The sequence below is a fragment of the Myotis yumanensis genome, unplaced genomic scaffold (assembly GCF_028538775.1).
Source record: "Myotis yumanensis isolate MYYU_CA2020_CCGP unplaced genomic scaffold, mMyoYum1.0.hap1 SCAF_7, whole genome shotgun sequence".
NCBI classification, from domain to species: Eukaryota; Metazoa; Chordata; class Mammalia; order Chiroptera; family Vespertilionidae; genus Myotis; species Myotis yumanensis.
In genome coordinates, this window is record NW_027223758.1 from 56187626 (window position 1) to 56213446 (window position 25821).

General features: G+C 42.7%; 1 protein-coding gene and 1 long non-coding RNA gene across 3 annotated transcripts in view; one reads left to right on the plus strand and one right to left on the minus strand.

Annotated features, from left to right (window-relative positions):
- LOC139013987 (uncharacterized) overlaps positions 1-23133 on the plus strand; it is a 57215-nt gene extending 34082 nt beyond the window's left edge. For both annotated transcript variants that reach the window (XR_011472177.1, XR_011472176.1), the window contains exons 3-4: positions 16190-16374; positions 19014-23133. This is a non-coding gene — a long non-coding RNA (uncharacterized lncRNA). The remainder of the gene's footprint in view (positions 1-16189; positions 16375-19013) is intronic.
- The window catches only part of COLEC12 (collectin subfamily member 12), a 176653-nt gene continuing 152416 nt past the window's right edge, over positions 1585-25821 (minus strand). The window contains exons 6-10 of the mRNA XM_070420537.1: positions 20302-20790; positions 19308-19444; positions 17080-17189; positions 9937-10082; positions 1585-3043 (exon numbers count right to left, since the gene is read on the minus strand). Coding sequence (XP_070276638.1) covers positions 3024-3043; positions 9937-10082; positions 17080-17189; positions 19308-19444; positions 20302-20790 — 902 coding nt within the window. The 3' untranslated portion in view covers positions 1585-3023. The remainder of the gene's footprint in view (positions 3044-9936; positions 10083-17079; positions 17190-19307; positions 19445-20301; positions 20791-25821) is intronic.

Here is a 25821-nt window from a genome sequence, read left to right on the forward strand (position 1 = left end):
CTTCTCAGCTAACTTGTAGGTTTTCTAATGCAGTACAGAGTTTTCTTTCATATTGCCTCGAGCACTTGTACATAGCATTTGGCCTGGAAGAAGGAACCAGCTCTACCTTTAGGGTGTTTTGTTGAGAAAGGATTCAGGCAAGAAGTGATGCTTGAACTCAGTCTTAAAGGAGGTACTTTCCAGGTAAAAAGGGTAGGAGAGGAAATCCAGGTAAAGTATGGGGTACGAAAGAGCATGGAGGAAAGTGCAGGTGGACTGTAAGGCTGTTCTGGTGCTTGGTGAGGGCAAGTGGAGTTGCAGCTGGGAGAAAGGTGAGAGATGTGTCTGGGAACCTGGTCGCCAAGGGCCTTATGGCCCCTGCATGGATGTCCTCCTGTGGAAGATTGTAAGCTGGGGGTAAAGGGTAGGATGGACTTGGATTTAGGGATGGAAGAATGAGGAACCTGATCGGATTTGAATTTTTGAAAACAGCTATGACAGCAATGTGAGCAACAGGCAAATCTTAACCTCCGTTTCCTATTTTCTAGAGTAAGGACTTTCGGTTTTGCACCAAGATTAGAAAAGATAATGTCTGTGAAAGTAATAAATATATTTAAACTAATATTATTTTTGTGTGAGTCATAAATAACATGCTTACTTTTTAAGAAGAGATCAGCTTTGTGATTGGAGGCAAAATACATATGCTTGGTAGTGGTACCTGATTTATAGAGCTTTTAAACATCTGTGGGGGTTTTTTTGTTTTTTGTTTTTTTAAATGGGAGCAGCTGTTGCTATTTGGTTGTCTTATTTAGCTTAAACTCTACTACAAATTGGAAGGATAGGGGAAGAGCTGATGAACATTGATTATTGAAGAGGAAAAAAAAGGTCCACGCCTCCCACCCGTCCCCCCTCCAATTGTGCATTCATTCTTTCGAGAGCCATTTGAAAAGAAAAATGTTTTCCATCTGCTCATAGCATGTAGCAAGCCAAATGCCTGAAAACCTTATCATAGTCACTAAAACTTTTTTCCCCAAAGAGTATGAGTTGTGAGTAGGTGAATAGAAACCTGTTGTGTAAATAGCTTAATATCTAAAGGAGTAACGTACACGAGGCTTCTTATAATGTGCGATATTCATCTGATTTTATTCACTGAGCCTATTAAGAAGGATCTTGGTACTTAAAATCACGTCACCTCCCTGAGCCCCTCCTTTCTCTGTAAAATGGGGAATGTAGGAAGTCCTACTTCATTGGACTGCCGGGAGGATGACTTGAGGTCATCTGATTGAAGCCCTCCATTCAGTGGCAGACAAATGATAAACACTCGATAAGTCATTAGGGCTGGGGTAGTGCTGGAGCTGGCACTATTCTTTTCTGATGACAGCATCAGACATTTAATTTCAAGTTGCTTCTGATGAAAAAGAGGATTGAGTTGAGTCTGTGAGCCTGAAGATGCAGGGCCCAGACGATGATTGGTCCTGCCAGCCTGTCCAGGCCACATGCACAGGACAGCAGGGCATAAAGGTGCTGAGGAGATGTCCTTTCCGTGCTGCAGAGACAGCACGAATGGGGACCAGGAGCAAGGCAACACAGTCCGCGCAGCAGATGTGAAAGTCAAATTGTCTTTATTCTTTTACCATTGTATTTGGAATGGGTAGCAGCACTGCCTGGGGAGCTTGGGAGGGGAGGAGAGGGAATCTGTTGGATGGAAATCTTACCATTGAGCATCAGTTATATCTGGTGCTTATTTTAAGCACAGTTGATGTTAGACTTTTCAATGGCAAATCAAGGAGTAGATGGAAGATAGGCTCAGAGGAAAGGTTCTTTGCAAAAGTTCAAAGTGGCCAAAAGTTTATTCTTGCATTTCATCATGCATGTGCCTTGGAATTACGTAATTTTTATTTTTTTCGAATTATGTAATTTTTAGAACCTGACTTAAAACAAACTTTCCAGGTAGCACGTGGCTGTCCCCATCTTTCTAGCATCTCTGCCTTTGGCTGATGTGATGCCATGCATTCTTGACAGTCAGTATCAGCTCTGGCATGGGTCTAAAACCAAGTATATTCATACCTCAGCCATAAACCAGGATCTTCTAGAGACAACCAGATTCAGGTGCTTTACTCTTCCCAACAGATGCCTCTCCGCCACCCCCGGCCCCACCAAAATGAGGAGAGGCACATCCTGAGTTAAGCTCTGGGTTTGGCCAGGCACACAGCAAGAGTGTTGGTTGGTGATGGGCTCAATGCACAGCCCACTTGACTGAGCCATGTATGTGCTCAGGCTTAACTACACTGGCAAAATCTGTAAGGGTATTTCTAGATATTTCACATGATTGACTCCTCTGAGGAAATGATAACGTTTAAAAATATATATGTACACACACACATTTAATTATTTTTTTAAAACCACAACTAAAAGATTCTTTGCCATTGGGTAAAATTAAATCTGACAAGAAACCCTATGAGTTTTTATTAGTACCATATTGTTTTCTTTGGCTCCATGTATTATATTGGTAAAATGGCAACGATGACAAAAATAAAAAGGAAAAAAATTGTAAAAAAGGCACATATTTTGTACAAAAATACAGTTTTAAAAGCTCTTTAAGTATATTTCATATTATTAAGAGTTGGCCTCTATATCTCTATGTCTGCATATTTTTCCTACATTTGGGATTTTAGAAATGTCAGGTACTGTTTACACAGTATATGTGTAAGTTCTTCCTAAAGTTCATCAATCAACGATAATCTTTTTATAATTGGAGCATTCCATGTTTTGGAAGATATGATTTGCATACACTGTACAGTTACTGGCTGATAAATCTATGTGATTCAGTCCATACTAAAAATCAATATCTCATACTGGGGGAACATTTTAGTTCCAAAGTCCTTGAGTAATGGCAAATGGTAAAGAACATTAGCTGTCAATTTTTTCAGGAATTGGTTTTCAGTGCTTTTTCCAATCTGGTGAGCAGGTGATACAATCAGAAGGAAGTATCCTTTGCCTTTGAGAACTGTCCGAAAATTTGTTCATGTTATTATCACAGTCCATTATAATGCAGATGATAGTACTAAAAGAGAGGGAAAAGGATGGGTGTTAGTTTTTTTTTTTAAAAGAATAACATTAATGTATAATTTTAAAAAAAAGAACGTGTTTTTTTTTTTTTAGGAAAGATTCCAAAATACATAATTTAATAATGTTTATTTTTTCAAAGAAATGCCTAGCAGTTCTTATTCAGGTGAAGTAAAAGGTAAGATTCATTTTGAAGCAGCCTATTCTGGGGAAGTGTAGTCCCAACTCAAATCCCAAATGACCAAACAAGGGAAACAAACAAACATGGGTAAGCTTGTCACTTGCTACTGTATTGTAGTCTCTTGTTTAGATATTTGTGTTCTTCTCTAACACTTTTTTTCTTTTTATAATGACCATTCTAATAGGTATGAGGTGTTATTGTGATTTTGATTTGCATTTCCCTGATGATTACTGATGTTGAGCATCTTTTAATGTGCCTGTTGGCCATCTGTATGTCTTTGGGAAAGTATTCAGATCATCTGCCATTTTTAAATTAGACACTTTTTTTTGCTAGAGTTGTATGAGTTTTTTGTGTTTTTTTAAAAATATATTTTGGATACTAGTCCCCAACCAGATCTATGATTTGCAAAATCTTCTCCCATTCAGTAGGTTGCATGTTCATTTTGTTAATGGTTTCCTTTGCTATGCCAGAGGCTTTTTAGTTTGAAATAGTCCCACTTGTTTATTTTTGCTTTTGTTGCCTTTTCTTTTGGTGTAAAATCCAAAAAGTTATTGCCAAGACAGATGTCAAGGAGTTTATTGCCTGTTTTTTTTCTAGGAGTTTTATGGTTTCAGGTCTTAAATTTAAGTCTTTAAGTCAGTTTGAGTTAATTTTTGTGTATAAGATAGTGGTCCAGTTTTATTCTTTTGCATATGGCTGTCCAGTTTTCTGCACCATTTACTGAAGAGATGGTCCTTTCCCCATTGTATATTCTTGGCTCCTTTGTCATAAATTAATTGGCCATAAATGCATGGGTTTATTTTTGGGTTTTCTATTTTGTTCCATTGATCTATTCTGTTTTTTTAAAATAAGTTTTTATAGATTTTTAGAGAGAGGAAGGAAGAGGGAAAGAGAGATAGAAACATCAATGATAAGAGAGAATCATTGATCTGCTGCCTCCTGCATGCCCCTATTTGGGATCGAGCCCAAAACCTGGGCATGTGCCTTGACCAGGAATCAAACCAGTGACCTCTTGGTTTCTGGATCGATGCTCAACCACTGAGCCACACCGACCGGGCTATTGTTTGTTTTTGTGCCAACACCATACTGTTTTGATTACTATAGTTTTGTAATATAGTTTGAAATCAGGAAGTGTGATGCCTCCAGCCTTTTTTTTTTTCTTTCACAAGATTACTTTGGCTACATGGGGTCTTTTGTGGTTCTATACACATTTTAGTATTGTTTGTTGTATTTTTGTGAAAAATGCCAGTGGGATTTTTTTTAAATATATATTTTATTGATTTTTTACAGAGAGGAAGGGAGAGGGATGGAGAGTTAGAAACATCGATGAGAGAGAAACATCGATCAGCTGCCTCCTGCACACCTCCTACTGGGGATGTGCCCGCAACCAAGGTACATGCCCTTGACTGGAATCGAACCTGGGACCCTTCAGTCCACAGGCCGATGCTCCATCCACTGAGCCAAACTGGTTATGGCTGCCAGTGGGATTTTGATGGGAATTGCACTGAATCTATAGATTCCTTTGGTATGTATGGATATTTTAACAGTATTAATTCTTCCAATCCATAATTACAGAATATTTTGCTATTTATTTGTGTCTTCTTCAATTTCATTCAGCAGTTATCTTATAGTTCTTTAAATATCTGGTGGTGGAATTTATCAGTGAAGCCATCTAGTCCTGGATTTTGTTTGTTGGGAGGCTTCTGAATACTGATTCTACCTCCTTACTAACAATTGATCTATTTGGATTCTATTTTTTCATGATTCAGTTTTGATAGGTTATGTTTCTAGGAACTTATTTCTTCTATGTTGTCCAATTTGTTGGTGTATAAATGTTCATAGTAGTCTCTTATGATCCTTTTTATTCCTCTGGTATGAGTCGTAATATCCCCTCTTTCATTTCAGATTATATTTGTGTGGCCATCTTTTTTTTTTTTTTTTTTTTTGCGAGTCTAACGAAAGGTTTGTCATTTAAAAAATTCAAATACCAGCTCTTGGTTTCATCAATCTTTTCTATTGCCGTTTTAGTCTCCATTTCATTTATTTCTGCTCTTACCTTTATTTCCTTACCTCTATCAATTTGGGGCATCATTTGTTCTTTTTCTAATTCCTGGAGGTGTAAAGTTAGGTTATTTGAGATTTCTCTTGTTTCTTGATGTAGCCATTTATTGCTATGAAATTCCCTCTTAGAACTGCTTTTGCTGAATCTCATAAGTTTTGGTATATTGTGTTTCCATTTTCATTTGTCTCAAGGTATTCTTGTTGTGTTGCTAATAATCCTCACCTGAGGATATTTTTTCCATTGCTTTTCAGAGAGAGTGGAAGGGAGGGAGGAAAGGGGAGAGAGAGAAACATTGATGTGAGAGAAACACATCCATTGGTGGCCTTCTGCCTTCGCTCCGACTGGGCAGGGAGTGAACCTGTAAACCAGGTACATGCCCTTGACCAGAATCGAACCTGTGACCCTTGTGTGTTTCGGCTGATCTCTAACCACTGAGAATACTGGCCAGGCTCAAGATATTTTATTCTTTTGATTTCTTATTTGACCCATTTGTAGTGCAGTAGCATACTGTTTAATCGCCATATATTTGTGAATGTTCCAGTTTTCTTCTTGTAACTCATTGCTAGTTTCATATCCTTGTGGTCAGAAGAGATGTTTGATATTTCAGTCTTCTTAAACTTATTAAGACTTGTTTTGTGGACTAACATAAGATATATCCTGGACAGTGTCCCATATATACTTGAGAAGAATATGTATTCTGTTGCTTTTGGGTGGAATGTTAAGTATATATCTGTTAAGTCCATTTGGTCTAATGTGTTGTTTAAGGCCAATGTTTCCTTCCTAATTGTCTATCTCAGCGGTTCTCAGCCTGTGGGTTGCGACACCTTTGGGGATCAAACGACCCTTTCACAGGGGTCACCTAAGACCACTGGAAAACACACATATAATTACATATTGTTTTTGTGATTAATCACTATGCTTTAATTATGTTCAATTTGTAACAATGAAAATACATCCTGCATATCAGATATTTACATTACGATTCATAACAGTAGCAAAATTACAGTTATGAAGTAGCAATGAAAATAATTTTGTGGTTGGGGGTCACCACAACATGAGGAACTGTATTAAAGGGTCGCGGCATAAGGAAGGTTGAGAACCACTGATCTATCTGGATGATTTATCCATTAAAGTCCTCTGTTATCAATGTAATGTTATTTATTTCTCTCTTTAGTTCTGTTAATATTTGCTCTACATATTTTGGTGCTTCAAATATAATGTGTTGTGTGCATAAATACTTACAAATGTTTATCCTCTTATATTAACTTCTTTATCATTATGTAATGACCTGGTCTTATTACAGTTTTTGTTTTAAAGTCTATTTTGCCTGCCCTGCCAGTATGGCTCAGTTGGTTGGGTGTCATCCCACGCACCGTAGGGTTGCTGGTTAGATTCCTGGTCAGAGCATATGCCTGGGTTGTGGGCTCCATTCCGTTTGTTCTTGCATCAATGTTTCTCTCTCTCTAAAAATCAATTTTAAAAAATCTTTAAAGTCTATTTGCCTCATATACATATAGGTACCCCAACTTCTTTTGGTTTCCATTTGCATAGAATATCTTTTTCTATCCTTTCACTTTCAGTCTGTGTGTCCTTCATTGAAGTGAATCTCTTGTAGGGAGCACATAGATTGTATTTTTATCTAGCCACTCATATATTAAAAAAGTTTTTAAAAGATATTTTACTGATTTCAGAGAGGAAGAGGGAGAGATAGAAACATCAATGATCAGAGAGAATCATTGGCTGCTTCCTGCACGCCTCCTACTGGGGATCGAGCCTAAAACCTGGGCATGTGTCCTGACCAGGAATTGAATTGTGACCTCCTGGTTTATAGGTCAATGCTCTATAAACCACTGAACAACACCGGCTGGGCCACTATGTCTTTTGATTGGAGAATTTAGTCCATTTACATTTAAAGTAATTATTGATAAGAATGTACTTATTGCCATTTGTTTCCTGTTGGTTTTGTAATTCCTCTGTTCCTTTCTTCTCTCTTTTTTCTCTTGCTTTCTTCCTTTGTGATTTGATGAATTTCATTAGTGGTATGCTTAGATTCCTTTCTCTCTCTCTCTCTCTTTTTTTCTATGTATCTACTATAGGTTTTTGCTTTGTAGTTACCATGAGGCTTATGTATAACAGCTTATATTTATAACACTCTATTTTAAGTTAAAAACAATTTAAGTTTGAGCACATTCTACAGCTCTACACTTTTATTCTTCCCCCACCATTTTTTGTTTTTGATGTCACAATGAATATCTTTTTCTATTGCTTATCCCTTAACAAATTATCAGTTATTTTTACTACTTTTCTCTTTCAAACTTCATACTAGCTCTATAATGATTAATGTACCATCTTTACAAAATGAGATTATTCTGAATTTTACTATATTCACCTTTACCCGTGAAATTTACATGTTCATCTGTTACCCTGTTACTTTTATTTTCAGCTTAACATTTTTTATAAGACTAGTCTAGTGATGATGGACTCCTTTAGGTTTTGCTTTTCTGGAAAATTTTTTAATCTCTTTTAATTCTGAAGGACAACTTGCCAAGTAGTGTTCTTGGTTGGATGTTTTTTATTTCAGCACTTGAATATATTGTGCCACTCTTCTGGCCTGCCAAGTTTCTGTTGAAAAAAAAATCTGCTGATAGTCTCTTAGGAGTTTCCTTGTATGCAACAAGTAGTTTTTCTCTTGCAAATTTTAATATTTTCTCCTTTAACTTTTGATATTTTAAGAAACCTGCTTCAGGTCTCTTTGGGTTCCTCTTATTTGGAGTGCTCTGGTTTCCTGGATTAGATGTCTGATCCAGCTTATGGACATTTCTTCCCTAAGTTATAGACATTTTCAATCATTATTTCTTCAAATAAGCTTATCTTTTGCTTTTTCTTCTGGGACCTTCTATAATGTGAATGTTGATCCGCTGGACGTCTCATAATTCCTTTAAGCTATCTTCACTTTTTGAAATTCTTTCTTTGTTGATTGAGTTAGCGACCTCCACTGCCCTCTCTCAGTTCACTGATCCTTTCCTCTGCTTCATCTAGTATACTGTTGAATCCCACAGGTATATTTTTCATTGCAGTTATTGTATTCTTCAGCTCTGTGACTTCTATTTGACACTTTCTTATATTAGTTATCTCCATTTCATTGAGGACTTTTTGAGGTTTTATCTTGTTCTTTTTTTGGAACATATTTCTTTTCTTCATTTACCTTGATTCCCCATTTTGGTTTCTATACATTAAAGTGCCACCTTTTCCAGTCTTGAGGGAGTAGCCTTGTGTAGGAGATGAACCTTGTCGTTGAACCCTGCCCTAGCTCTTGATTGTCCAAGTAGCCTATTTTATAATTAGTCCCCCAGTAATTGAGGCAGATCCAAAGGAGAGGTACCCAAGGAGAGGATCTCAGTCAGCACCCAGATTTGGACTGATTGGAAGCCAGATCTTCAGGCAGCTGCTTTTAAGATATGTAAATGTATACAGTAGGACCACAAGTGTTTGTTCCTCTGGCAACCAGAGCTGGGTGAACTAGAAGTGTCTCCTGAGCAGTTGTCGCAGTGGTCAGGGCACCAGATGAGTGTACAAGCTTCTTTCTAGGAGATACTGATTACCTGGAATGAGGCAGAGTAAGTGTGCAAAGATGGAGTCCACTGGCCTCAGAAGTCCCCTAGACGTGTGCCAAACCAGAAGCCTTGCCCCCCTTGCTGAAGCTCCAGGACAAGCAAATAGGTTTCTTTCACAGAAACACTTGGGGTGTAATTCATTCTGCTGTGTGTGCTGTGCCCTGGGGGTGGTAGCTGGCCGAGAACTGTGTCTCTGTTACTGGCCCATGGGAACTGAGGAATGCAAGCTCTAGAAGTAGGTGATCAAGGCATGTCCCCTGGGCAGCAGCTGCAAAAAACTGGGGCACCCTTTAGAAATATACTGATTCTCTGCAGCATGGCAGAGGGAGAGTGCAAAGATAGTGCCTGCCCTCCAAGGTCTTCCAACTTTTTTTAAAAAATAAAGGCTTAATAAGATACACTTCACATATCATTTAAAGTATACAATCAACGTGGTTTCTATCATATTCACAAAGTTGTACAATTTAGAACATTTTCATCACCTCCAAAAGAAATCCCGTAACTATTAGGTTCACTCCTTCTCCCTAAAATTTTTAAATCTAGTTGTGATGAAAAAAATTAAGAGAACACATTCTAAAGAAGGTCATGTATTAAGTGAAGCTTTAGATAAGTACTTTTGAAATGGAAAAAATCTCTAAAAGCCTCTTTGGCTTATTAACTTATAAGGGGCACTGACTATATCTCTCCATTATCTACTACAGCATCTTGCCCATAGTAAATGCTAAATAAATACAGGTGGAATTAAATGCTTGGCTACCTGAACTGTGTATGGAACTCTATGAAAAGAATGTAATACTGGTGCCATATGTTAAAGAACAAATGTCTGACAGTGTAACCTAGGCTAGTTAGTCTAACATTTATTGAGTACTTTCTCTACATTAGGCACCTTTATTATCGCCTCCTCACAACAACCTCATTGAGAGGATGCTATTATTATTCCTCAGTGGCAAAACCAGGACTGGATTCAGAGCCCTCTTGCCCTTTAATAGGATATAACCTCTGCAGCTCCCTCTTCAGTTCCCTCTACTGCTTACCTGTCTCCCTGTCTTTTTCACATATGAAGTTATTGATGTCTTCACACTGGAAATCGTTCCACTGCCCAGCGTAAATTAGCCCAGCACAGTCTTCTCCTGGCCCATGGCCATGGCCCCAGTCATCTGGCTGTCCAGCTTTCCAATTTCTTTTAACAAAACAGAAATTGAATGTTATTTTAAAGTCATGTAGAAGTTTTCTTTCCCCCAAAGCAGCAGGGAAATATAAAAAAACAAAACCCAAAAACTGAAGCATGTCATTTGTCTTAGAATGAAAATGCATTGTTTAAAAATCCATGCATACTCTTTTTTTATCCTCACCCAAGGATGTGTTTACTGATTTTAAAAAAATATTTTTTTTGAGAGAGAGAGGAAGGCAGGAAGGGAGGGTGGGAGGGAAAGAGAAAGAGAGAGAGAGGCATCGATTGGTTGCCTCCTGTTCAAACCTGCAACCAATTGCCTGACCGGGAATTGAACCCACAATCTTTCTAGTGCAAAGGACAACCCTCCAACTAACTGAGCCACCTGGCCAGGGCGCATGCATAACTCTTATTCAGAATAAGAATCAGCTGTTTTGCAGAGTACAGCTATACTTTATTTTATAGTGCTCTGTTTTATGATGCTTCAGATATATATATATTTTTACAAATTGAAGGCAAGAGCCTCCCCCAGCAAAAAGATTATGACTTGCTTTATTGTGGTCTGGAACCGAGATGTGCCTATAGTGTGTATTGCAGCATCTCCCTACAAGGTTGTTTTCTTTGTCTGAATGAAATCAACTCATTGAGCTACTTCATCACAATGCTGAGAGTAAATCCTCCTTCAACACAGTTAGATGAATGAAGATGGTCTTGTGTACTGCAATGCTGACTTCTGGACACGTAAATATTTGTGCATGAATTTATCTGCACTCTGAGTATATGATACACACACACACACACACACACTCTCTTGTGAGAACCTAGAGGGATCCTTGTACATTTTGATACCTTGCCTCTCTAAGTCAATGAGTCAGGCAGAGAAAGTGAGAGGCCCTTGATATACATTTACAAGAGCCTATAATTATAGACACTTGGTTATGGTTGTGTGGCTAAGTTTTAGATCGTTGGTTGCTTTAGAAAGAAACAGTAATTTAATCTTACTGAAAATGACTCAGACATTTCACTGCCTTTTTTGGAAGAGAGATTCTTAAAAACAAGTTTTCTTTAGGATGAGTTCACTTGGGGCTTATTAACTTGGATGCCGCTGCTCAAATCACCACTTTGCCAAGTTTTGCTCTTCTTTACTCTGTTTTCATGCAGTAAGTTAGATGTGCTATCAAGACTAAAAACTCGAAAGGTAAATTTTCTCTAAGAAGCAGGTCTTGTACAGCAGCCTGTGGTCACTGCCTGAGAGGACAAGCTTGCCTCACACGGAGGGTCGGGAAGAACATCTGCAGCAGGAGTGCTTCCCATAAACTATGACTCATTATTCCATCAACCACAGTGTCCTAGGGCCACCCGAGGATAGAGCCCAATTGTCCCACATCTTTTGACAATAAAACCAGCAAAATCAGAGGGCAGTGGGAAAGGACAATTGAAAATTATAGTTAAAGGATAAGGCAACAAAATAGAAGACTTTCCCACATCAAATGTATATTCTGGGATTAAAAAAAAAAATGAGTGACCTTACTTAAATCTAGTGATGAAAAGGTAATTTAGATAAAACCATCAACTGATGAGATTAAAAACAAGGTCATAGAAGGGAGAGTTAAAAATATGAATTCATTCACATTTTCACACAATACATATCCACAGAGCACCTACTATGAGGTCAGGGATAATTCTAGGTGATGGCAACATAGCAAAATAGAGAATAGACAGAGCCCCAGCCCTCAGAGAACTCACATAGCAGGCAAGAAACAAATGAATTAAAAACTTAAGGCTGCCAGATGCCAGAGAGAGATGAAGTTGGGAGGGAAAATAGTTGACTTCCACGTGGATGCTTTAAAAAAAAAAAATCCCCACCAAAGGACCTAATTACAGAGAGGGAAGGATGGGGGGGCAGGGGAGGGGAGGGAGACACAGAATGGGAAAAGAATGGCAGAGGCCTAAGCTGAAAAATCCCTGCATCCCATACTATATCCTAGTATAATACACATGTCACAGAAGTGGTTGGATAGCATATTGTTAGTACACCAGGGACCTCGGAAGCACTCGGACTCACTGTTCCAGTGAATTGGAAACACAAGCACATCCGTTTGTGGGTGTGACCTTCCCCCAGGATTCTGGGCTGACCATATTGGAGATAAAACACAAAGTCCCAATCTTGGGAATTGCCCCTTCCAACTTAGTAACTTTCTTATTGACCGCAAGATTGATTGAGGCTTCGTGGCCAAAAAACTTCTGCTGGTAAGAGCCTGGCTTCAAAATAGGAAAAATCTTGCTGGTGAGTATTTCTTTGCTGTAGAATTTTCTCCTGTTATAGGGGTCTGTTCAGTGGAAGACTTCTCTCTAGTGGCCTGAGCCAGTGCCACTCTGGTAGAAACATGAAGCATGAGTGAGTTATTGCTGAGTTAGATGGCACTGAGTGTTCCCTTCTGGTGCCCACCATTCTTTGGCCCTCTATTATATAAAGTTGTTTGGAGCAGTCTGTAGACAGAAAGGCAGGTATGTTTTATCTTTGTGATGTTGAGATGAAAGCTGTCACTCGTAACTTGACAGCATGTTTCCACCAAGTGATGTCCTGTGCAGGGGACCAAGAAGTGGGCAAGAATAAAGGAGATTCAGTGTGTTTCAGGAAACCTTCAGGAAGAATATCACACCTCTGGTGATTGATCTAGGTGGGCAATGGCAAGTCGGGTGGGCAGGCAAGGCCTTAAAAGGCTATTTTACAGTACTGCGCTGAACAAGTGGATAGAGTCTGCACATCCCACTTGTGTCTGACTCCCCTGTGCTAACTCAGCCTCCATTAACAGTGACACTTCTGTCAAAGGACATGCCTGCATTTGTTCCCTCAAGAGTGGAAAGATTGGCTTTGACATGCTCCTGGCTCACGGATCCTCTCTGGTTTGTACGTTTTCTGTTTCATTCTTTCCGGTCTTTGTTTCCTTCCTTCCACTTACTGTGGAATTAATTGCTCTTCTTCTTCTTTTAACCTCTGAAAGTAGAAGCTCAGATAATTGATTTTTCAACTTAAAATATTTTTTCTAAGTGTTTTAAAGCTATAAATGCCCTTTTAAAATTGTTAGCTGCATCCCCAAAAAACTTGATATGTTTACAAACTTTCATTTTGTTTGGAACACTTGAAATTTCTTTTGTGATTTCTTCTTTGATTCATAGATTATTTAGAAGTGTGTCCTGTAATTTCCAAATATTTGGGAATTTTATAGCTTTTTTGTTCTCCATTTCTAATTTAATTTTGCTTTGGTTAGAGAAAATACTCTGCCTAATTCCACTGCTTTTAAATTTATCAACACTTGAGGGCCCAGCATATAGTTTATCTTGGTGAACGTCCCATATGTACTTGAAATGCATGTATACTTGTAGTTACTGGGTGAAATGTTCCAAAATGTGCATGAAGTTACGTTAGTTGGTAGTGTCTACTATATCCCTTCTGGTTTTTCTACTAGATCTGTCGGTTACTGAGAGGAGAATGTTGAAATATCCTTTGAAGCCTGCTCTTTGCTATGGCCACACTTAGGGTTGGTACATATGTCTTCTGGATTGTGGTCCTGGAAGTCAGGTTTTCTTACGTAAGTGGAAGAATACCACCTCTCGCTCATACTGCTGGCCACACACTCTGGAAAGGATCCCGCAGGCCAGCGTGGAGGCTGGCTCACAGGGTGCTCTGGGATAATCACTGTTACCATGGGACCTTGGCCAATCACTAGTCGGGGGCTGGTGCTGGCAGGAATGGAGTTTTCACAGGCTTGTGGTGAAAGGAGCAAAATAAGGACTGTGTGTGTGTGTGTGTGTGTGATGGTCAGCAGTCTTTTATTGAAAAAGACTGTAGGTTTCTTTTTTTTTCTGTGCTGAGATTTGTTGATAAGTGATTTTTAAAACCCACGTCCATAGTTGGCAAATAAAATCGTGGCAGTGTTTGTCAACCTCCAGTCTTCCTTTTGGAATTTTACTGGTGTGTGGACCTGAAGCATCTGGGACCCTGTCTTGGGCACTGCTCCGAGACGTCGCAGATACTGTAGCTCATGCCGTCCTTTTCCTCAATAGCTGGTCCTAAGTCAGTGAGTCAGGTCATATGCTGTATAGGAAATAAACCTTTAGCTCAGATTTGTGTGTCGCTCAGCCTGTGGCATCCACTCCATGTGACTGTTACTTTTGTCTGTGTATTCCAGCACTGTCCTTCTCAATCAGCTATCAGCATAAAACATGGAGGTTTCAAGAGGCAGAGGAGAGAGCCTTTTATCCCTTGTCTATTTCCTCTTTAACAGAAACCACAATACCCTGAGACAATTTCAAAAGGGCATGTGAATGTATGTAAAAAAGGTAAGAGGAAACCTGTGGCAGGCGAGCCAGGGTCTAGAGCAGCGGTTCTCAACCTGTGGGTCGCAACCCCTTTGGCGGTCAAACGGCCCTTTCACAGGGGTCACCTAAGACCATCCTGCATATCAGATATTTACATTACGATTCATAACAGTAGCAACATTACAGTTATGAAGTAGCAATGAAAATAATTTTATGGTTGGGTCACAACATGAGGAACTGTATTTAAAGGGCCAGAAGGTTGAGAACCACTGGTCTAGAGGGTAAAGGTGAGAAGTGTTCGGGGAGACCTCTGAGAGCCTGACACCCAGCCCCTATGCCAAGGCATGGCAGAGAACATTCTGTCTTCTTTCCAAACTTAGTCTGATACCTGGGCTACTGTGTGTGGCATCTCAATCAGGACAATGTATAATATATAAATGCTATGTAGTAGTATTCTGCTATTACTGACTAGCATGAAAATACTTGGGATTATGACAATACCAGTGCTAGCAGGTGACATTTCTTGAGCTCTCCCCATGGGCCAAGTACTGTACTAAATGCTTTATGTGTATTATCTCATTTAATATTCACAATACCTATGTAGGTCCTTCTGTGATACTCCTTTCTATATGAGGACATGAGGTTTCGCGTGGTTGAGTAGCTCGCACAAGGTCGCACAGCTGAGAGTGCTCGGTCAAGGCCTGGAGCCCAACCATTGGCTCCGGGGCATGTGCGCTCTCCCCTAGCGGCACTGGCTCTCTTTCTAGTTTGTGCAATGTTTATTATTCTATGTCAAGTTAAATTAGCATCCAGTGTTGAGGCCTCATGCTATGTCTGCCTAGTTTATTCTTGCTTTTAAAACTTGATCCTGGGGGTTTTTACACATATGTGTGTTCCTTTGGGTGGAAAATGAGAAGGGCAGTCAGTGCTGTGGCTGGGGATGCAGAGCCAAAGCTCGCAGCGGGGGTTCCAGGGTGGCTGGGGACAGGGTCCCGGGAAGGTGTCTGGTGATGTAATCTTTTGGTACCTCGGGTCCCAGGTACGAAAGCTGTTGCTCTCCTTCCAAATCATGTAATTCTCGCTGGAGTCTGGGGACAAGGCGGAAAGTCCCGCCTTGGGAGAGCTGGCGTAGACAGTAATGTCTCTCCTCAACCCGTTCCATATGCGCCAATCCGTTGGTTTTTTTCTTGGAGGAAGGCTTAAGATTGAATTTCTTAGTGAGTCTAACCCAGACCTTTTTTGCATTTATGGCTGTGAGAAAAGTGGGGGAGACTGGTATTTTTTCAGCACCCCTTGGGCTCCTTTAAAAAAAAAGGTTTTGGCATTCTTACCTGTCAGTCAGATTCATCCTTTCCTTTAATCACCACTGCTTCCCACACCACCTCCAGCCCTGCGCTGCTCCGATTTTAGATGCCAACTCTCAACCGTTTGAGTTTCCTGAAGCGCACGTCAGCCATGCTGGGCACTCTCCTCCGGCTGACGGCCACGTTCCCGGGGACCAGGGTGTGGTGCCACTTCCCCTCCACAAGGACAGGTGCAGAGACGAGCAGACAGGATATCTGTCAGGCCAGGCCGAGGCTCATCTTCAGCCGACCTAAAATCTTCAAATTTTCCACCTAGACTTTTGGGCCCTCACTTTTTTTTTTAAAGACATGGCCCTATTCTGGTCATCTGTATCTTCCAATCGTGATTTTCACATGGATGACTTAAAAGTACAGAGAAGCCTCTGTCAGCCCATGTACCTGTGGCCTCTCCACCACCTCTGACCCACTCCTGCTCCTCGACTCCTCCAGGTCTGGCCTCAATGCCCGTGACACCGCCTGAGACCGGAAGCGCCCTTGCTTTCTCCTCTGCTGGTGCCATGGATGCTGCAGTCTCCTCCACGCTCGGGACATGCTCCTGAAGCTGAGATGCCCTCACCCCTATGCACACCCACGGGCCTGTCTTCTCTGTCTCCAGCAAAGGAAAGGATTCAGAGGTGGGTTTTTAGAAATTCTGCTCCATTTAGTACAGTTTATTGTATATTTCCACATCCATTAGAGGCAAGGCAGGACTAGGAAGAAGTGAAATTTAAATTGGCACAAAGTTATCATCAGACCTTAGGGCAGGATTGGGTACGGTGGACACCTGGGGTAGGCTGCTGGGCCTAGGAGCTCTGAGAAGGTGCTGTGACATGCTTGCATTCTTCGGAGAACCCAAGTCACATCGGACCACACGAGGGAATCTTCAAACCTTTAGGAGACGGTTACCCCACAAACACCTTTGTTTAAAGTACACCTGAACTTCCCGTAAAACTTGCAGTTCATAATCATGCTCTGGACAGAAGCCCAACCAGATTAGGGGTGAACTCTGAATGTGCCTGAGGTCGTCTGGGCTCCCTTCTCCTTCATGGCAGCATTTAAAGAGAACACTTCAGTCACATACGTGGTTTTTGTGAGTCTGATTTTCTTTCATAGAAATGAAAAAAGTTCACTCCACAAAAAGAAAAATCCTACTTTATAGCATACATCATCCCAACTACAATTTCCCTTCATAGAAATGCACAACTGGTACCAGGAACCTCAGTGTGCGGAGTGTCTAGGACATAGAGTTGTTAAGGAAGAAATTGTAGGAAGTCAGGCAAGAGGTGAAAAACAGAACAGTGCGAGTCTGACCACCGAGCTGGAAGTTTCTGAGCACTCACTTATACTCTAGGGACGTCCCATCCAGCCACTTCCATTCGTTTTCATGCTCCGAATCCGTGAGGCCGATCCAATGGCTCTCTCTCCCCACCATCTGCTTTTTTATCCATTGCTGAGCAATAAACCAGAGACGGTGCATTAGTATTTCTTGGAACAGATGTCTGTGGGGTTTCTCCCCCAACATTTAGAAAATAAGGACAATTTAAAAGAGGATGTGTGTCAGCACATTACTCTGCTTTTGCTGTACTCCTTTTAAAAAAAAAAAAAAAAAATTTATTGATTTTTTACAGAGAGTGGGGAGAGGGATAGAGAGTTAGAAACATTGATGAGAGAGAAACATCAACCAGCTGCCTCCTGCACACTCCCTAGTGGGGATGTGCCCGCAACCAAGGTACATGCCCTTGACCAGAATCAAACCTGGGATCCTTGAGTCCACAGGCTGATGCTCTATCCACTGAGCCAAACCGGTTAGGGCACTGTACTCCTTTTTATTGTACTTTTGTTTGGCACTGTCTTGGGGGCTTTGACAGTTTTCCTCTTATCCCATACTAGAGGCCCAGTGCACAAATTTGTGCACAGGTGGGGTCCGGCTGGCCTGCTCCAATCAGGGCCGATGGGGCCAGGCCAGCGGGGGGAGGGGCCGTGGGCGGTTGGCTGGCTGGCCCTGCTTCCTGGTTGAATTCCTGGTCGAGGGGACAATTTGCATATTAGCCTTTTATTATATAGGATAATAAAAGGCTAATATGCAAATAGACTGAATGGCGGAACTGTTCGCTATGACATGTGCTGACCACCAGGGGGAGCGAGCAGGGGTGCCAGACCACACTGGTCGCTGTCATTGGGGCGAGCCTCTCATGGTTACTGAAAATTCTTTGCTCCCATGCGCTGTGCTCCCACCCGCTGCCGGCGCTGTCAGCGGGTATGAGTGGTGGCTGCCGGCCCCGATTGCCCCTAAGGGCTTCTCCACCTCCCCCTGCTCCTGAGGGGCGATCAGGGCAGCAGCCACTGCCGCTTGCACCTGCTGACGGTGCCAGCCCCAATTGCTCCGCACCGCCAGCGGGTATGGCGCTGTCGGCGCGTGGCAGGAGCGGGGCTGCCAGCAGACTAGGGGCCGTGCAGGAGGGGCCAGGCAGGGGCTCGGAGAATGGGCTGAGACCGCCCCTGTGCCCACTGCAGCCTCACAGCCCAACGGTTCCTTTCAAGGTGCACGAATTCATGCACTGGAGCCCTAGTAAACTCATAAGTAATATTTCAGCGGTGCTCTTCCTCCTCTAACTCACCCAGACCACTCAGTGAGTTCAGCCAGCTCCATCCCCTTCAACCACCCACCCCTCCTGTGTTTGTCTACAATAGCAACAGCCATGGCATCATGGAGCTCTTTCCCTGGGCCAGGTGCCACATCCAGTATGTCACATGCAAAGTGTCTTTATGCCTTACAACAACCTACGTCATAAAGATAAGTGGCTGAGCTGGGATTGGGCCCAGCTCTGTATATCCTAAAGCCCTGGTACCTGATTATATGCTCATTCCCAGTCAGTTACTAGGGGAAGCATCTATTTTCTGGGTTGTGTTTGCTGGAGATACTTAGGGAAAAGGAAGGAGGCCACTGGAACAGTGTGGCACCGAAGAAAGAGCATCGGCATTGCCAGATGGACCTCACTTTCAGGCTCAGCTCTGCATTATCTGTCATCCATGATTAAACCATTTAAACCTCGTGGAACCTCAGTAGGGTCATAAAGTTTAAAGGAGAAAATGGCTTGCAACGGTGCCTGGCACACAGTAAGGGCCTACGGAGTGCTCACCATCACTAGCTCGTGTGGGCTCTGTGCCTATGGACTTTTCTGCTCTTTCTGACCCTGCTGGGGCCACACGTCTGGTCCCTTACACCTCACTCTACCCCTATGGTGCTCATGCCTCGTTGCCCCTCTCTCCTCAGGTGCCAGCCCGCAGGCTTCTCTTCTGCGTTACTGCTCTTGACAGCCACCAGGAGGAGCCACACGTCTCCCAGGCTGTACCAGCAATCTTCCAGGTGGAAGCAGGAGGATACAATTCCCATGCCAGGAATGCTTCTTGTCACTGGATAAAGCCCAAATCTCCATAATACAGCCTTCTGTTTTTATACGACCACGAATTCTTGATATCTTTGACTCCCCAATAAGCATGCAATTTCCAAATGTAAACTATCCCTAAATTATAGTTTTCCCCAACTCTAAGTATGCTACAAACATACCTGTTCCTCTCTTGTGTTTATGAAAACGAGATGTGAAGACTTGTCTTCACAGAAAAGTTTTGCATCCTCAAAAATTTCTTTCTCGACCGAAAAATAGTAGCATTTGTCTGTGAAGTTCTTCCAGTGAGGCGGGCAGCCTAGGAGTACAAAGGTTCACAACACTGATTAAAAACAAAACAGGAAAAGCACCATGCCTTCTTCAGCTGTGTGCAAGAGGCCCTGCTTCCCGCGCAGGCCTGGAGCAGCCCCGTGTCCGTGTGTGGAGCCCGGACATGCTGGGAGCAAAGACAAGTACAGGGAGCTGCAATTATGGTTAAAACTACATAATCTGGAAAATATCTGTGCTTTGTTCTTTTGCATTCAGATTAGTCCTTACAATGACAGAAACAACAACCAAAGGCAGTGCAGGCACAGATGGTCACCGTCAGTCTGGAGTCATATGGAACCTATAGACAACTGCATGGGAGAACCCGGAACCTAATCGGGCTCACAGAACAGCAAAGATGACCCGAGTGGTACTGAAGGAAATCAAGTGAAATTGGGTGTGGGTCCAAGGAGAGGAAAAATTGGCTTGGGTGCAAACCCAGCATTTAAGAATTTACCAAAGGTTTAATTATGAAAAGGGCTAGAAGTCACCATAATACCTTCTCAGAAGCCATGAAATCTGGGCTTCAGTAACACAAAGTTCCACCTGCATGTTAAGTGAGGGACGTCTGTCCTCAGGTGAAGGGCATAAAGTGAGGACAGGATGGGTCAGGAGAGGCCAGCCTTGGACTTTCATGAAGGAAATGTCTGGGGACAGGTTTGTCCCTGAGGGCCGACTCAGTTAAACAAGGGCTAGAGAACCTGTCATGTTTACACGCACCTGTGAGAGCAGCAGAGCCCAGTGCCTCCCCCACGGGTGTGGGGGGAGCATGGAGGGCACACTGGGGCCAGCCTAGCCATGAGCACACACACTGCCCGTCCCCTGGTGCCAGGGAGGGCTCAGACTTACCATTGGCCTCAGGTGCTGTGGTTGGCTCGTTCTGCAGGGCCAGGGGCACTGCTGCTCCTGATGGGCCTGGAGGGCCAGGGGGGCCCTTAGGGCCTGGCATGCCTGGCACCCCAGGCAAGCCCGGCAGCCCCCGCGGTCCAGGCACCCCGGGCTCCCCCACGGTGCCTTGCAGTCCCTGGAAGCCAGGAGGGCCCTGGGGGCCAGGGAGTCCGTCCTTGCCTGGTGGGCCTTGTGGGCCTGGGTCCCCACTGGGTCCTTGAGGGCCGGGCTTCCCTGGAGACCCACGGGAGCCTTTGGCGCCCTGAGAGCCTTTGGAGCCTTTGCTGCCTCGCTCTCCAGGGGGGCCGACCGGCCCAATTGGGCCCCTCTCACCAGCAGGGCCGGGCGGACCAGGCTCCCCTTTCTCTCCCTTCTGTCCCTTGTTGCCAGTGGGACCAGGGGGGCCCTGCGCGCCTCTGTCACCTTTCGGACCCCTGGGACCAGGAGGACCTAAAACATAAAAATATAAATGGTACAACATGAAATCCATTGTAAGTGATAGTGAAAATTTCACCCTTTTATAAAACCTCCAATTTAAAAAAAATCTAGACATACAAAATATATACATTAAGGATTGCTTATTGTTTTACCATACTATTGACAGTATTTTTTTCTTTTTAACAGAAATGTTTCTTTCTAAGCCCACCCCTCCCTCTCCAAGCATTTAGAGTAGCTCTTACTGGCACACAACTTTCTAGTACCCACTGATGTTGTGGGGGAAGGGACAACTTCATGCAGCAGCATCAACACGACTCCCACCATCGAACTGGGTTCTCCTAGTCCACTGGGACCATTTGTCACCAGCAAAAACTGGGCAGCTTGGGATCAAGATTCCCTCCCACTTACTTCCTCTTTTATTCACTTATTGGACAACTATTTATTAATGAGCTGTTATATGACAAGCACCATAGAAGGTATTGTGGTACCTAAATAGTTGATCTAGAAAGAAAAATGCTATCAAGTGTTGAGAGGTACTGTCCTGATAACCAGAGAGAGGCTCTTCCTCTGTTGCATCCCACCTGGCGTTCCTGTCCTTTTCACCGGTGCTGCAGCGACACTGCTGTCCTTAGGGTGAGCCTTGCTCATCATGGACCAGCTCAGAGAGACAGGAGGTCCTGGTGGGAAAGTGCTCTCGGGACCAGGCCTAGGGAGGGTCAGTTTCACTTTTTCCGGATTGTTATTCTAATAATGCAAATAGGGAAGGTGGGCTAGAGGGGAAAAATAGGTGGACCACTGAATTGGCAGGGAAGAGAAGAAAAAAATACTTTTTTTCTACCAAAAAAAGGAAACAGCAATTCTCCCTGAAAAAGGCAGGGGGCAGGGTGGGGAGGCAAATACCTGCTCATCTCATAAAGCAGCTCACTTTACATAGGACTGTCTTAAGTTCTCAGGGTTGATAGGGAACTTCATTCAAATACGCCAAGATTCTGTATAGTGAATGACAGTTTTCAAGGCACCTGCACATCCGTTATGCCACCTGACCTTTATGACATATAATTCCCACAGCACATCTGAGGAAAACTCAGGGCCAGAGGCGCCAAGCTCTTTGTTCAAATCAAGGTTAGAATAAAAACCGATTTTTTTCGTTTGAAGCACTATATCCATCACAAATAGGTTATCTGTCTAAGATAAGGTTTAATATTTATGGCTGTGGGTAAAATCCTAGCATGCACACAGTCACCAATGTCTCCATCCTCTGCTGCTCAGCCTTAGGAAACCCATCACAGAGCTACAGCAGGAAGCTGGGTCTGCCTTCAGAGGCTGGGCTTTGAAAATGTACTGTAGGTGTCCCATACGTAAGGGGATTAATCATTCATATACTTTGCTCATTAAGACAATACTTGGCTCATTAAAACTTAAAAACTTGCTATTTCTTTTAAAGAAATGACTGAGAAAAAGAGCCAAACCCATGTTAAAAGTCAGTGCTGGATCCCCGTTAAAAGATTATTAATGCCAGGGATATATCTTCCTCCAGGACCTGGGATGCTAGTATTGTTTTATTAGCATCTGGATGATCCCAGGTTTTTAGGTCTTACTTGAAACTTTTATTGGGTGGTGGTTGAAGTGAAAATAAAATGAAATAAAATATAAGCTACCTTTAGTGCCTTAAAACCGAAAACACTGGGATAAATGATGTGGGAGTATTTATGAGCTTGTGCAGTAATAACTTGAGCTCAGTCGAGAGAATGGTTGCGCTACATGGGGAGGCATGTGTGATGTCCCACACAGGAGCAAAGCTGAGATTTGCTTTCAAGGCCAAGTGGGTGGCTCCCTGCTCCCTGGCTCAGGATCTGAAATGCCAGGATACCCATGCTGCTGGTAAAGCCATCACAAGCTCCTGGAATGCCTGAATATGAACCCTGAGCAGCCCATGTTTGCACTACCAGCAAAACCTCGTGTTCTCCAGACTCCAGCTGGGAGCCTGGAACACCGGAATCCTGGAACCAAGCAGTTCAAAGAGGACAGAGACTTTAAATCACTGTGCTGTTTCTGTTTTGCGACCAAACTGCAGGCCTATCCCTGAGACAACTTTCCAATTGGTTTTCCAACATGACTGCTGGTGCTTAACAGAAGGCAGAGAAACCACTTTAGTTCCTAGTGCCAGCAAAAATCTTGGAGACTCAATTTTAGAACCATGAGTGGTAAGCTTGGAAGAACAGAGGAAAAGTAATATAATCTGACTTATCTTCTCACTTAAAAATCTATTTTGTAATTAAATTAATCAAACATGTATTAAACACCTACAACATGAAAAAGTCATTCTGCCTCACTGAGGTGAAATGGAATGCACATATTAAAAGGAAATTTGCCCTAGCTGGTTTGGCTCAGTGGATAGAGCGTTGGCCTGTGGACTGAAGGGTCTGGGTTAGACGCTGGTCAAGGGCACATGCCCAGGTTGTGGGCTCAATCCCCAGTAGGGGGGCGTGCAGGAGGCAGCCAATCAATGATTCTTTCTCATCATTGATGTGTCTGTCTCTCCCTCTCACTTCCTCTCTGAAATCAACAAAAATATATATTAAAAAACAAAAGGAAATTTAATAGGTATCATTTGGCAATTATTCTGAAGAATAAATTGCTTCTCAACCTCATGTTTAAGACAGGCTTCTGGAGAGTCATGGGAGCTCCCTGTCTATAGAGGAGGGACATTTAAACTACTGCTCCTCACCAATTGGCCAGTCTGCTTCTATGCCTTCAAAGCCTGTTCTCCAGGATCCCGGACAAGCAGTCTTCTGAGGAAGTGTATCAAGAAGTGGTGGGGTCAGCCAGGAGAGGAACCGAGGCCTCCTGCCTGGTCCACTTTGCTTTGTCCCCTCTCCTGCAGCCTTCCTGTGCGTCTTCCAAGGTTTAGCTCAAATGCCAATCCCTTACTGAAGCCTTAATCAATTGCTCTCCTGAAAATAAACTCTTGCATCTCAACCTCCCTGAATAGGTCATCTGTTCTGAGTCATCACAGGGCAGCAGGTGTCATTGGAGGCAAGGGCCTGGGAGCTAGACAGACTTGAGTTTAGCACAGTCTGCCATTTACTAGCTCCTTGACCTTAAGTTACTCAGGCTCTCTAGGCCTCCGTTCCCTCCCCTGCAATGGGAGTGCTGATAATTCTTAGCGTAAAGAGATGTAACAAGGAAAGCAGACAATTGATCCAAGTGCTCAGGAGTGTGACTGGCATATCACAGACACTCAATAAACATGGATTTAAAAATGAGTGGAAGCTGACTGTTGGTGACACCTGAGACTGATTCCAGGACTGGGCACCAGAGAGCCAGGAGTAATTGGACCCAAATCAATGTTAACCCTGTCTGTACAATTTTATTCTTTGTGCACATAAAACTACTGTTTTCTACTGTGATATGTTGGCTGGTGCTACAGTAGAAGGGGAATCTTGGATAGGAACTGAACTTGGGTATGAATATTAGCTAGCCCCCTGTCAGTGCTTTATTGACATTATTGCATTAAGACCTCCTGAGTCTAAAAGGTAGACACAGGTGGGGAAATAGAGGCACAGAGAGGATGAGGAACTTGGTACTTGTACCCAGGTCTATCCGATTCCAGAGCTCCTGTTCTCACCCACTAACTCTCATGCCTCGCTCAGAAGAGCAGATGTACTAGGAGGATGCAACTTACACAGTTCCACAGCTTGCCGAGGAATAGCTCAGGATGTGATGTGAACTTCCCCCCTGAGTGTGCATTGTGAGGGATGATTTGTATAAAGCACTCAGTACACTCATACTTAATATTAGCTGATAAAAATAATCAAAATAACAGAAACATTAGCTAATTTAAAGCTAGGGTCTGACTATTCAACTAGGAGCTTTTCTATACCTCCTTAGCTGACAAGTCATGCTATTAAATATGCCAGAAATTTCCTTGTAGAAGACAAGCTAACAAACTAATGGAATAATAAAACTATGAAATTTATAAGTAGAAAATAAATATCCAGATACCAAGACAAAACTGTCTAAAGGTATTACAATTCCAAGAGCTATTTAGAAAATTCATATTTTATGAGGTTGCACATCTGCTGAGATGTTCCCTCATTCTGAATTTAGGTTGAGAAATAGAAAAACAAATAGATCAAACATGGAAGAACTTTCCTATCATTTGAAAGCCCACCCCTTATTCATATGACTCCCACCTACAATTGTCCAGCCCCTCTAGAGTTCAGGCACTCCTGTTGCTCAGAGAAACCATTACATTTTCAGGCATCACCAATTTTTATAAGGAACATCATATAAAACCAACATTTGTCTTCCTTTAGTGAATACCCACTAGTTTTGGTTTCACCCTCTGGAGCTCCTCGGATGTCATTTAAAACCCCTTTCACATGCCCAGCCTGTGTTGCTCAGTGGTTGAGCATCGACCCATGCACCAGGAGGTCACCAGTTCGATTCCCGGTCAGGGCGCATGCCCAGGTTACAGGCTCCATCCCCAGTGGGGCCATGCAGAAGGCAGCCGATCTATGTTTTCTCTCTCCCTCGTCCTTCCTTTCTCAGAAATCAATAAAAACATATTTTTTAAAAAGAAGAAAATCCCTTCCACATGCTAGCCTTTTAAATCATGCAGATAGCTGCCTTGTTCCCCATTAAGCAGCCTCTCTTATAGATTAAAATTCCCAGGTCCCTCAATCCTTCCTTACAGCTCATGGTTCCTTTTCTAAGCATGCTGGTCTATGAATGTCCCTCTTAAAAGGGGCTCTGCAAAGTATACCATATCCTCCAGGGGTGGTCTTGCCATACTGAATGGAGTTTCATCTCCCTCATTCTGGATATCACATTTATTTAATATAGTCAAAGATCACATTAGCTTCCCTGGTAGACACATTTGTTGCTTACTGTCAATGAAAACCCCCTTGCTTTCCATGCATACTTCCTCTAAGCCATGCTACCCATTAACATTTGTGTTTGGTTCCATCTACAAGCAGAACTTTACACATGTTCCCTATTTCATTTTGCTGGCATTGTTTTACATTTCCGTCCTTCCAG